General features: G+C 36.2%; 1 protein-coding gene across 2 annotated transcripts; it reads left to right on the forward strand.

The window, feature by feature from the left end:
• Positions 1 to 10,951: 10,951 nt before the first annotated feature.
• Positions 10,952 to 12,741, forward strand: LOC116179595 (probable cytochrome P450 6a13). Of its 2 annotated transcripts, none has more exons than XM_031499392.1 (3): positions 10,952 to 12,034; positions 12,081 to 12,332; positions 12,377 to 12,741. In XM_031499392.1, exons 1-3 carry the CDS (start codon positions 10,990 to 10,992, stop codon positions 12,541 to 12,543), a joined length of 1,464 nt encoding a protein of 487 aa, XP_031355252.1. In that variant the 5' UTR covers positions 10,952 to 10,989; the 3' UTR covers positions 12,544 to 12,741. The 2 variants fall into 2 exon arrangements, with proteins under 2 accessions (XP_031355252.1, XP_031355253.1); XM_031499393.1 differs by having other exon boundaries at positions 12,381 to 12,538.
• The last annotated feature ends 397 nt before the right edge of the window (positions 12,742 to 13,138 follow it).

Genomic DNA, 13,138 nt, shown 5'->3' on the forward strand with positions numbered 1-13,138 from the left:
ATATCTTTTATACTGGGTTAAGTAAAAGTCAAATAAATACATCTACTATGACACATTAAAAAAATAGCTTACAGGGTGTTTTTCTTGTAGATCCAAAGTTACAAAACTTCATATTAAAAATCTCACTTTTTTTAAATGGAACACCTTGTATATTTTTCTGTCATCTTCCAAAAACCTTTAACTTTTGACCAATAATGTATTATACTTATCTCTGATATTTTTCAAAATATCTTGGTTTTCCTGGTTTTTATATTCTAATCTTAAATAAGTTATATCTAATTTACATAATAGCGAGGTGGCCATGCAAAAAATGGGAATTTTTATCTATCTCGTCCAAAACGAAAATCATATCGATTAATTTATTTTTCAAACAATTTATTTTAAGTCCAAAAACTGGAGAATAAGTAAAAACATTTGACTACAAAGCAAATTTAATTTAACTCCTAATGTCATCCAGTCAGTGATATTAGTTTCATTTTTTTCATATTCACCTCGTAATTATGTAAATTAGAAGTTATTTCAGATTAAAATATAAAAACTAGGAAAACCAAGATACATATTTGTTTATGTTTATACTATCAAATTTATTCTCCAAATTATTCGAAAAATTAATAAATATGATTTTAGCTTTGGACAAGGCAGATAAAAATTGCCTTTTTTTGCATGGCCACCTCGTTTTCATGTAAATTACATAATATATAACTTATTTAAGATTAGAATATAAAAACCAGGAAAACCAAGATATTTTGAAAAATATCTGAGATAGGTATAGGACATTATTATCAAAAGTTGAAGGTTTTTGGAAGAGCTAATAGTGGATAAAGATTCTTCATAGACCTTTGATAGACGTTTCGAGAGCTTTCTGAACACTTCCAATAGATCTCTTATCTCTAAAAGGCGCTAGAAAGACATCGTCCAAAAAGTTCAAAAAGTACCTAAAATATACAGGGTGTTCTAGATAAGATGTAAATAGGCTTATTTTAGTTCATATAAACATAGGTCTGCAAACGCTTCGTTACTGACCTACAGGGTGTTAAAATTTCACACCGTATACTTTAGATTTATAAACATATTCAAATACAAAATACAATTTTTGAAATTAATAAAAACAAGATATTATCCAAATAAAGCCAGGTCCTACTGGACCATTTTAGAAATTAAACTTTCATTTAGCTAAGTACCGAAAATTCATTTTTTTCTCGATAACGGTCGCAGGTAAGAAAAAATTACAAAAAACTTAAAAGTTTCTAAACAAATCAGAAAATCAAATTCTTGTTTCACAATCTGTCAGTGCCGCATGAAAAAAAAGTCCAGGGGTTGAAAATGAACCACTGAAAAACCAAACCCTGTAGATTCTCACTACAATTGACATGACCAGTGATGTAAGCCCTTCACTTATATTTCAAATTTTAGCGAAATATCTCAAAAACTGCAGGAGATATAAGAAAAACATAAAAAATATTGGAATATTGAACCTTGCATCCTTTCTAAAGCTTTCTACCTTTCCCGGGCTAGGCCGAAAATGCTCTGGAATGCCTCTATAAACATACTCAAAAGTGTTACAAATCGCCCAGAAGGCTTTGTAAAGGGTCTAGAATACTCAAACCCTTTTACTTTTTTACCCGAATTTACTAAGCTCGTGATTTAGATTAACACTAAATAGGCGCTGGTATAATTTGCAAATGGCGAGTGTATGTGGCAGTTACCACACAGTCTGCAGCTTGCTTTAAAGTATGCCGCTTATCGTGAGTAATAGGGTAATTACACCGATCACAAATTCAATTTTTGAGAAAGTTGGTGTTAACAGGTGACAGCGTAATTACACTGACAGCATCTGAAGTTATTCAAAGCGGAGTGTGTGAAAGAATGATGTATATATCTCATATTTGTTGTTGTGCAATTAAAGACTTTGGAAATATGAGCCAGACAATGATTATCTGTATCATTGGATGCATAATTGCACTGGTCACATTTAAAATCTATGAAAGAACCGTGATAAAATGTGACGTTTTAAACTAACCTTGCTGTTTATGATGTAATTACTTCTTCATCTTCTTCCTACTTTAGTTTAGGCGATATGCCTGTTAAGTTCTCATCATTCTGCCTATTGTGCGGTCGCTCGGAGAGGGCGGTGTAATTACACTTATTGGAAATGTATTTACTTTTACGGCCGTAAACACTAATTACTTTTGACACCTGTATTAATTACCATGTGCTACCACCTACTCGCTTCGTAGGGTTCCTCCAATTCCAATTTGTTTCTTCAAATTCTTATACCAACACTTGACATTTTGCATATGTACAGTGTCTCTCCAATCCCTTCCATTACTTCCGATGCTTCGGATCCTTCAGGATAATTATTTGGATTTGTTTATCTTTCGCAATCTTCATTTTCTGTGGTTTCTTGTGTTTCTTCTGTTACTGTTGTAATTTTAAATCCATTACCAACACAACACACGTTACAAGAGTAAATTTGGGAGATTAGTTATTAATAAGCATGAAGTTGTTTCACTGTTGAAAGTTGATCGCTTTGGTAATTTTTTTTATTTAGATCTGTAAATTTAATTGTGAAGCGTGAAATTGCGTTTTACTTTGTAGGGACATCTGGTCTTTCGCGATAAGAAGTTCTGCTATCGGACGAAAATTAATTAACGCACGTGTTTATATCGCTGTTAGAAGAGATAAAGTGCGCGTTATTTCGGCGTAAGTGAGGACGGGTTCCTTCGAAGCTGGCGTTATCAAGTCTAATTATGATTGGCGGTTGATTTGAATGATTCTGAGGAAGGAGATTATTTTATCGCGAAAGAGGTGCTCTTTTAAATACTGGAATCAACGAAAAATGAGCCAGCTGCTTTCGCGACGGTAAAAACAGCGTGTAAATTTGTTTACGCTAAATCTCGGGTTATTTATGTTGTTGAAGACACGGTTCGTCGGTTTCGAAATAAAGTGTGTAGAGGCAATTTTAATAAAAGGTTTAAGTTATCGTCACGTAACGTAGTCAAAGTTTGTAGAAAGTTTTTAAAACGGTTTGTCTGTATTCTGAAAATTTTCGAGAAGAAGAAAGTTCGATTTTTTATTTTTTATTATTGACCGCCTGCGTGCGGGGTATTATATCCGAACAAACTTTGTAAGCATTTCTTTCTTTCAGAGAGTTTGCTCTTATTGTTTTATGTATTTCGGAATAAAAATTTGTCATTGTCAATCAATTAATTGTGTTGATTCGAATCCAAGGTGCGACCCAGATACAGATTTTTCTATTTCAATTTTAAATCGTTTTGGGTTATCTGGACCAGTGTTTTATCGGTGGCATAGTGACCGCACACTATTGCACACAGCAATTTATATCATACTAAAAAAAACGAGCATAAGAAAAAATTTAATTTCCAATTCTTCGAATTAAACAAAGCAATAGAAAAGTTTAGAAAATCTCCCGGGGCAAATTTGATTCCCTCAACAACATAGTTCGGTATATACGTGTATTTTCCCCACGCATATTATAAAAAAATATTAAAATATTTCCCCCCAAATCTCAAATTATTAGTTTGCATTATTGCAGAATTGGTAGACTGTGAACTAAAAGTTTTTCCCATAAAGGAGACCCGATACCGCTTCCAAAAGAGCAGCCATGGATAAGTAAATGGAGAATGGTGACAAATGGAACTATAAAAAGATCAGATAGTTCATATACCAACCCAATAGTTTTAGTTTCAAAACCTGGAAGTGCTAGACACCGGTAAGCTGAACAAAATATAACGTAACGTAAATTTAATTACTACAACTAATTATTAATGAATTTATAATAGTCCTTAAATATATTGATTGTACTCAATACAACATATACAATGTCAGTAATTATCACTTCGGCGTCGATGTCGGAACTAAAATTAAACACGATTCAATTTGCTTATAGAGCAGACAAAAACATTCTTAAACACATTATATTTCACGGAAAGAATGCGTCACATCCACCTTCGTTCCTTATCGCCGGTGAATAGTCCTTTATCGACTTGATGGCGACCTCATGGCGTCCCGATGTCGCTTTGGATTTCTGAAATATTCACTACAATATTAGAAGAAGACCGAAATGCTCCGCCAAAGAAAGAGTTATCCGAAAATTCCGAAATACTTAACATCACGACCTCATTGCAGGATACTGGCAAGTTCCACTAATGCATCGCACCTTTAATTAATGGGAAAAGGTATCAGTGCAAAGTATAACCTTTTGAGCTGAATGTAACTGTAGCAGTCCTTAATCGATCTTTAGATCTAATACTGGGACCAAATTTATGGCGACGCTCAATAGTCTTCGAACTTAGTGGATAAGAAGAGCAGATAATGTTATAGCAGTTTTTTATCACGACTAATACTGCAATACCATCACTTACTAATTATGGGAAAACGATTTCGTTGGATTTCGTTAGTTAGGTATCGGGCATAGTGGTTCTATGAGACAGTAGCGGTTTCATAATTTGTTAATTGTTTAAGAATTAAAAAAAAGTGCTATTTGCGTTTTTTCCGTCCGTCCGTCCGTCCGGAACCACTTCTACCGTTTTGAACTACTTCTAGGCCCTAGGGGAATGGTCCTCGAGCCCTCGAATTTTTTTGCAGTAGGTAGGTGTGCCAGACGGCCATTAAATTTCGCGGTCTAAAAGGGGGACTCCCTCACGAATTATTTCCTGAGATGCTGTTTTTGAAAGTAAAACGTGCATAACTTTTACATACGGTAACCAATTGGTCTCAGATTTTGCATACGCATGCCTTTAATGGTGCCAAGTTAAACTTTAGAAAATGGAGGGGGGAGGGGGGTAAACACATGTTCTATCCTTCATGGTATTCTAATGAAAGGTCTCATCGAAATAAATTGGTTTGTACAAACTTCAACTTTCCCGTGCGAATCTTTTTCGAGATCACGGGGCCTGAGGGGGGAGGGGGGGAGAGTGGAACTAGTTTTATCCTTCATGGTACTTTAATGAAAGGTCTCAACGAAAAGAATTAATTTCTACCAACCATAGCCCTCTTATAGTGATCGGGTGAACGGATTGTCGGAAGAGGGTACTCACAAAGAGCGATTGAAACGTCTGCAAGAAATATATCCATTGGTGATATCAAAACAAAAGCTATTTCGGTTAAAAAATGCGCTTTATCTGCACAAGACCTGTTCACAATTTATACTTGTTATTCTAAACTTCCTTTTAAGTCCATAATTTTTCAAAAAAAAAGGCGAAGGCCGGATGATTCGTCTTTTATTTTGCAATGGCGTCATCAAATTGAGATTCTAGTTGGCGCGAGATTATCTCAAGTTCCCTGGATTATGTGAGCTGCAAGTTTGGCGTTTGTTGGAGCCAACGGGAATTTGAGATGTACATTTTAGTTTGGGTATGGTGGCTGAGAGTTTATTGGTGGATTTAGGTCATATGGAAAGTAGGAGTGGTTTTGGAATTAATCAGGGAGTGGGACAAGAGCTAATAGTGGTACAAAAGAACAAATGCAAGTGAGCAAATGATTACGCTTCGAAAGAAGAAATTAACTCGATTATTGAACTATGCCACTGCCACGTCGTACATTTCAGTAGGATATTGTAACCAGAGACGACCACCTTCTGGTACAAGCCACGGTAATAAGCAGGAGTGATGTGGTGACCAGACCAGTGTGATTGTAGAATGTTTTGCATAGTAATGTCTTTTAGTGGATTAACACACTAACAATAAGAATCGACATACAACGGGATGCATGTAAATTCACACTGATAGCAATGCCGCATTATTGAACTTAAAGTTGCGTCGTAATTATATAGTTTTCCATTTTATAACACAAGACGATTAATTACTGTCAAAAATTAACGATTTGCAATAACTCTGCCATGAGAGTAAATAAAATGCGAGGCCTAATAATACCATTCAGTAAAATTGAGTAACGACATGACTAGGGTTTTGATTTGAATTATTCTAATTGTAGAACAGAACAACAAATAATGGCTTACAATTAGCGAAAGGTCAAATTGCGACCTCACGACAATGTGTTCATTTATAATGGTGAAGGTAGCGCCGGTGTTATAAAGAGCAATCGCGGTACCTACGATAGATTGAATCGCGTCCAAATAAGGCGGATGACGTATCAACATCGGCCCATTCTTCTATTCAATATTTTTAATCATTACCCTGGGATGTAATTCAAATAAATTGCTTCGATAGATCGGCTCCGTTTCAAAGAGCGCCATTTGACGGACAAGCATTTTAAATATGATTATATGTCTGAAAACGAATACGTGCCAGAGTTCTTCTTCGCTACTTCCAGTGTGGTCCAACTTGAAATTCTTCTTCCATCGCGCTACTAGACATTTTTCTACGGTAACCGCAACTACGATACGTTTAATTTATTGCACCTCGGCCGATACGCGTTATTGTTTATTGCGTGCGGAAGATTTCTTTCCAGCTCGAAAACGGCGATTAATGGTCCAGAAGTTTCCGCGCTCCACGTACCACGCAGCTGCACGTCAAAGTGAACAACCTGCAATCATATTTCCGCAATGCCATTTTTTCCACATACAGCTGTAATTTACCGTGACTTATTATTGACTGATGAACTTCCGTACGTAAATATTTCATTAACTCAACCTTAATTAGCTTGCGTGCTAACTCAAAACGTGCAAGAAGTCCCCCACTAGCCTCCATACCTTTTATTGCAATGCTTTGTGCACGCTTAAGAAAAAAGCTCTATAATGAGTTTATAAAATGAAATTGGATAACAAACCGAATGAAAACCTACGAGTATTAGATGATAGATAATCGCTTCATTAAAGAATCGAATACGAGTTGCTTTTTTTTTATTGAATTGCCTTCTCCAACACCTTTCCCCTGTATCATGCAGTAGCGTTTATTGATTCGGACGGCAGGAGTTCAATTCCATTTTTGGTGCTCTACCTTTAGCCAATATGTCTTTAGGTCACTATGGTATGTATAAGTAAATTTAGTTTTTGCACATCCATTGTTGCGAATGGTAATGTTAATTTCGCACGTATGTACAAGAATAGAAATAAAACCTAATTCTACTTACAAATATTAAAACAAACCAAATTCTGCTTTCATCTACAATGTCTCTCTACTGCTAAAGTTGTACGAGAATAAATTTAAGGGGCCACTTCTTTATGCTATACTCAACGCTCCCTTGACCGAATAATACAAAGGGCTACTATTCCTTTTCTCTAGCAATAATTCACAATATTAACAATAAATTGCACTCAGCTGGAAGATTCTCGGTATTTCATATTAAATTCAAATGAAAAACTTTACTATCCTCTCGATGAATCCACAAAATTATATACAGTTTGATTTAGTTTTAATTGAAACCGGTTAAAAAGTATGACCGAATCTTTAAGAGTTCTCCTTGAGGGTTTAGGTAACTGATTAAAGAACAATTCGACGCCATATTTTACCAAAAAAATCTGGTTACTTTACAAGAAACTCATTGAAGTGTTCCATGGCCATCCAATCTTAAAGTACTGATTGATCTTCTACTGATGTGTTGTGGCTGCTGCATTAAATAAGCTTAGCGGATTTATATTCGCAAGTAGTGAGGTATGTACAAATTATGACTCGGCACACGTAATTTTTTATTTGTGCATCGTAGAGTACTTTCATGCACCGATTTGTACGGACGATCCGTGGTCGAGCCAAAATTTTGCTTTGATTTAATTAACGCAAATTGGATTATTGATTCTTATTGAGTGTTAATTACGGTTTTAGTATCCGAGTGTCAAACGTTAGGCATTGCTATCGCAATATTTATGTGTCGCGCTATTCACTATCCCTCTTGTTTGCTTGTGTTGTTATCTGTTACAGATAAGTCAGAAAAGCATTCTTCTGAGCTCGGAAAGGCCGTTACATTATACAGGTAGTATTTTTATTTTCGACGACTCTTCATATACAATCGTGTAATTAATGTGTTAATGTGTTCCACTCACCAATCATGTAAAAAAAGATTCATATTATATTTACCAGTGCTATTTAGCACAATGTTGTTTAAAGCAGGTTCACCAACCAATAGTCTGTTCATCAGAGTTTAACCTTCACTAATTGTTACTATTTCGCAGTAATATTCCCCATCTCGCCAAATAAACTGTATCGCCCCGTTTTTTATCTTTGTGGGTTAACATTTCCACCACTGTCCGCATTTACCGTAATAGTTTTTCATTCAAAATTTTACGTGTTTGAAGTTTGTTACCATAAGAGCACACCATTTTTAGGCAAGCAAATACAGCAAATTATTAGAGTATCACGCCAATATACAGGGTGTTCCTAAATATGATGTAAATATGGAAGGGAATAATTCTTTGTCTTATTTTATGCCTAAAAGTTCATATAAAAATAGGTCCGCAAACATCCGATAGCAACCTACAGGTTGTAAAAGTTCTACAGTACACTTTGCAATTTAAACCTTTAATTTATAAACATATTATGTAAACACAAGATACAATTTCAAATGTCAACAGTCAAAACTAATAAAAACAAGATCCAAATAAAGTCAAGGCTTACTGGGCCATTGTAAATTTAAAACTTACACTTTTATTTAGCTAACTACAGAAAATTGATTTTTGTTTTGTTCCTCGATAACAGTCACAGCTACGAAATAAGTATAAATTGTGCACCCCTCACACCCCCTCCTCCCCTTTGATAAGAGGACAGAAAGAAGGGCAGTAGTTGGTAGAAAACGGTTCCTTTCGTTGAGACCTTTAATTAGAATACGATGAGAGATAGCATTAATTTTTAACACCCCCTCCCCCAGGCCCCGTCGCTCACTGATCTCCAAAAAGATTTGCACGGGAAAGTTATAGTTTGTACAAACCAATTTATTTCATTAGAATACCATGAAGGGTAGAACATGTATTTACTCCCCACCCCCACCCCCATTTTCTAAAGTTTAACTTGGCGCCACTAAAGGCATGCGTATGCAAAATCTGAGATCAATTGGTTGTCGTATGTAAAAGTTCTGCACGTTTTACTTTAAAAAACAGCATCTCAGGAAATAATTCGTGGAGGACCCCCCTTTTAGACAACGAAATTTGGTATAGGCTACCTACTGCAAAAAATTCCAGGAGTCTAGGACCATTCCGCTAGAAGTAGTTCGCAACGGCATAAGTGGGTCCGGACGGACGGGCAAGACGCAAACAATAGCACATTTTCTTTAATTCTTAAAAAATGCGCTAAAAATTACGAGACCAACAAATTTCACAATCTTCCAGTGGCGCGCCGAAAAAATGTTCAGGGGTAGAAAATGGAATATGAACCTTGAAAAAACAACACTTTGTAGATTCCCACTACTATTCACAGGACCAATGATGTAAGCCCTTAAGTGTAACTTATATTTCAAATTTTATGGAAATATCTCAAACACTGCAAGAGATATACTTATGAAAAAAAATAAAAAAAATCTGGGCACCTTGTGGCTCGGTAACGAAGCGTTTGCGCACCTATGCTTATATGAACTTTTGTCATAAAATAAGCCAAAGAATTAACCCCTTCCGTAGTTACATCATGTATAAAAAACCCTGCGATAAATTACAGATGGTCGACTTAACTTCGCTGACCCAACACGAATTCAAACAACACAAAATAAATCCACCCTGTGATAAATTGCCGGTGGTTCGTTCTCGGCTCCCCGCGAGTTTTTCTAATACATATAAAACACATCCTTCGCCAAATGTAGGTGGTTGATTTCACATAGCCCGCGGCTCAACGCGAAAACTTCCACACAAAAAACCACCCCACAGTAATTTTCAAGTAACCAACTTAACTGCGCTCCCGGTTCATCGCGCATTGTTTTTTTGCGATTCGACGCGAACACCAAAGTTCCGCTACTTTTTATTTTAGAGTGACAGCAATTCCGGGACGCAACCTTTTTCCACCCATAAAACACCCATAAATTCCTTTTAATTGTGCAGGACACAATACACAGACGTTGGTTGTGCAACAAACACTAACAGACATAACAAGTACAAATTGTGTACAACTCTTGTGCAGGTAAAGCGCATTTTTTTAAACACCCCTACGAAATTTCTTCCATAATAAGAAAGTTGGCACTGCACATCCTACACAAAACCTAATTTGGAAAATGGCGCTACATTTGCTTTTATTCCAAGTGGCTAATGTATCAAATTTCATTCGAATGCCTCCACAAATCAGAAAGTTGGCACTGCGCATGCGCAAAACCAAATTTGGCAAATGGCGTTAAACCACTTGGAATAAAAGCAAATTTAGCACCAGTTTCAAAATTTGGGTTTGCGCAAGCGCAGTGCCAACTTTCTTATTTATGAAGAGATTTAAATGAAATTTGATACATAGCCACTTGGAATAAAAGCACATGTAGCGCCATTTTCCAAATTTGGTTTTGTGTAGGATGTGCAGTGCCAACTTTCTTATTTATGGAAGAAATTTCGTAGGGATGTTTAAAAAAAATGCGCTTTACCTGCACAAGGGTTGTGCACAATTTGTACTTGTTTAAAATATATGTGAATATTTTGAAATTTAGGTCATTGTCTTTATTTATGACTGAAACAGAGATGCGACGATTTTGATCTTTGCAAGCAAGTTTGCAAAAACTAATTTCAGTTGAAAATAAAATCAGAATTATTATACTATGAGCAGTTTTGGTTTTCTAATTACCTGTTGCAAAACCAAGCTCAATCTTTGACTAGAAAACGTTTTGCTCACTGTCCTTTATATTTTTGAACTTGATGCTACATGAATTAGGGCAGTACTATTAAATAGTACTTATACAAATTAGGACAATTGATTAAAAAAATATAATTTATGATAAAGCTAGATTAGTGACATTAACATTGGCTAATCGCCAAAAGATAAGAAAAATTACGAACATTGTTTATTTAAAAACCATCAACGCACACGCTTTTAACCGTTACTTGTAGTCTCTACTTGTTTCGCTCTGTGATTCTAGGGATAGAGAAACTTCAGATTACCAAGAGTATAGGTCTCCATGACGCCCTTTGTGATAACAATATGTGTGTTAGGCCTCTCAAGTGTAGCATGGGCAGTGTTCAAGATTTGTACCATTTACAACTACTGGAAGAACAGAAAAGTGCACACTCTGAAACCGCAGTTTCCGTTTGGAAATTCCAAAAACGCCTTTTTGCAAAGGATGCCACTTGGTTTTGACGTCTACGAACTTTATACAGAGATCAAGTCCAGATCGGAGAGATATGGTGGATATTACAATTTCACGATACCCGTATTCATTCCTGCAGATTTACAGTTAATTAAGGCGATTCTTATAACTAATTCCGACTGCTTTATAAATCGCGTGTCGCATTTTGACGTTGAGAACGACCCCCTCACTGCCAATTTGCTGCACTCGCGTGGTGCGCACTGGAAAAGAATGCGCTCCAAAACCTCACCTTTTTTTGGCAATGTGCAACTAAAACCTTTTTTTCCATTTGTGATTCGGAAGACCGACGAGTTGGTGAAATCAATCGCCGAGACTCCAAATGCACTGGACGTCAGAGAAGTATTAGATCGATATGCCATTGATCTAATGGGGCTTTATATCAGCGGAATTGACTTTAAGATAATGAAGAATAAAGACTCCGACTTGCAACGTCAATTGGAGAAATTCTTGAACACCTCAATCGTGGATACGTTAATTCGATTTTTCATCACAATTCCAAAGTTGCTCAAGTACTTCAAAATTATGACATTTAAAAAGGGGATGACCGAATTTTTTATGATGTTCATTGATGATATGGTTCAAACTCGGCAGCTAAGTAGATCGGATAGAAAGGTTGTTCTGGATGCTTTAACCCAAAGGACTTCGGACAAATTTGCACGGGCTGAAATAGCTGGTAACGTCACAATGTTGTTTCTAGCGGGATATGAAACCACCAGCACTACATTGACATTTTGTTTATACGAGTTGGCATACAACATGGAACTGCAAGAAAAGCTTCGGGCAGAAATTAACATGCTCGATAACCTCAGCTTTAATTCCGTCGTATCACTTACCCTATTAGACAAATGCATTAAGGGTAAGTTGATAGCTGATAGTCACCCTCGTGGGCATATTGCTTTTAGAAACTTTAAGAAAATATCCCTCGGCAACGATAATAACTCGCGAGTGTACGAAAACGTTTCACGTACCTGACTCAAACATAGTCTTGGAAGAAGGTAGTGAGGTTTACATACCGATACGAGGCATTCACTGGGATCCCGAATATTACCCCAATCCCCAAAACTTCGATCCAGAACGATTTTCAGAAGAAAATTTTAGAGGGCGACACCCGTGCTCTTGGTTGCCCTTTGGTGCCGGCCCGAGGCATTGCATTGGTGAGTTCAAACGCTAATCTCAGTAACGTATGATTTTTTTAAAGGTAGCAAGCTGGCGATAATGAGCATGAAAGTTACCATGGTGGCCCTATTAAAACATTACCGGTTTCGTTTGCATCCAAAAACACATTCGCCATTACAGTATAACGTGAAAACTTTCATTTTACAACCAGAAAATGGGGTATTCCTATACGCGGAGAAAATTAGCTGACAACTGCACATAAACCAAACCTAAAAATAATGATAAAAAGCCTAAAGCTGTATTATTATGGTTATTTTAAATTATTGAAATCAAGAAAATCGCTTTTTTTTTCAAAATCTACACCGGCCAAAAATTCAACCAAGTGGGTCATCGAGTTTTGGAACTAAATGCTATTATTTTAAACTTCATTAAATGAAGAACAATTGATGACCTGAGTTTCATTTGAAAACATTCTGTGGCTCTGAAAAGAGCCGATTGTTATGTTTGTTATAAATGTTTGGAATCATTAATTATTGTTCTTCATTCGATCATTCAATAAAGAGTCTTTTTTCACAAATATTCTAGAGAGGTCAGTCAATGAATCTCGATAATAGAGTAAAGTTCGTAAAATGTTTACTGCAGCTGTCAGTGAGGTCAGAATTGAGCCTTAAAGCCAGAATTTCCGCAGCCAGCCGTAATAATTTCTCAACATTATTTAACAGGCAGGGCCGTATTCAAAACTACTACTTGCCAACGTACCATAACAAAAATTTTAAAATTCTGCCAAATAATGACCACGCACAAAGAAAATTTTTTTTACAATTTTGAAGAACTGGTTCATTGG

Source organism: Photinus pyralis, unplaced genomic scaffold, assembly GCF_008802855.1.
Source record: "Photinus pyralis isolate 1611_PpyrPB1 unplaced genomic scaffold, Ppyr1.3 Ppyr1.4_LG8, whole genome shotgun sequence".
In the NCBI taxonomy this organism is placed as follows: Eukaryota; Metazoa; Arthropoda; class Insecta; order Coleoptera; family Lampyridae; genus Photinus; species Photinus pyralis.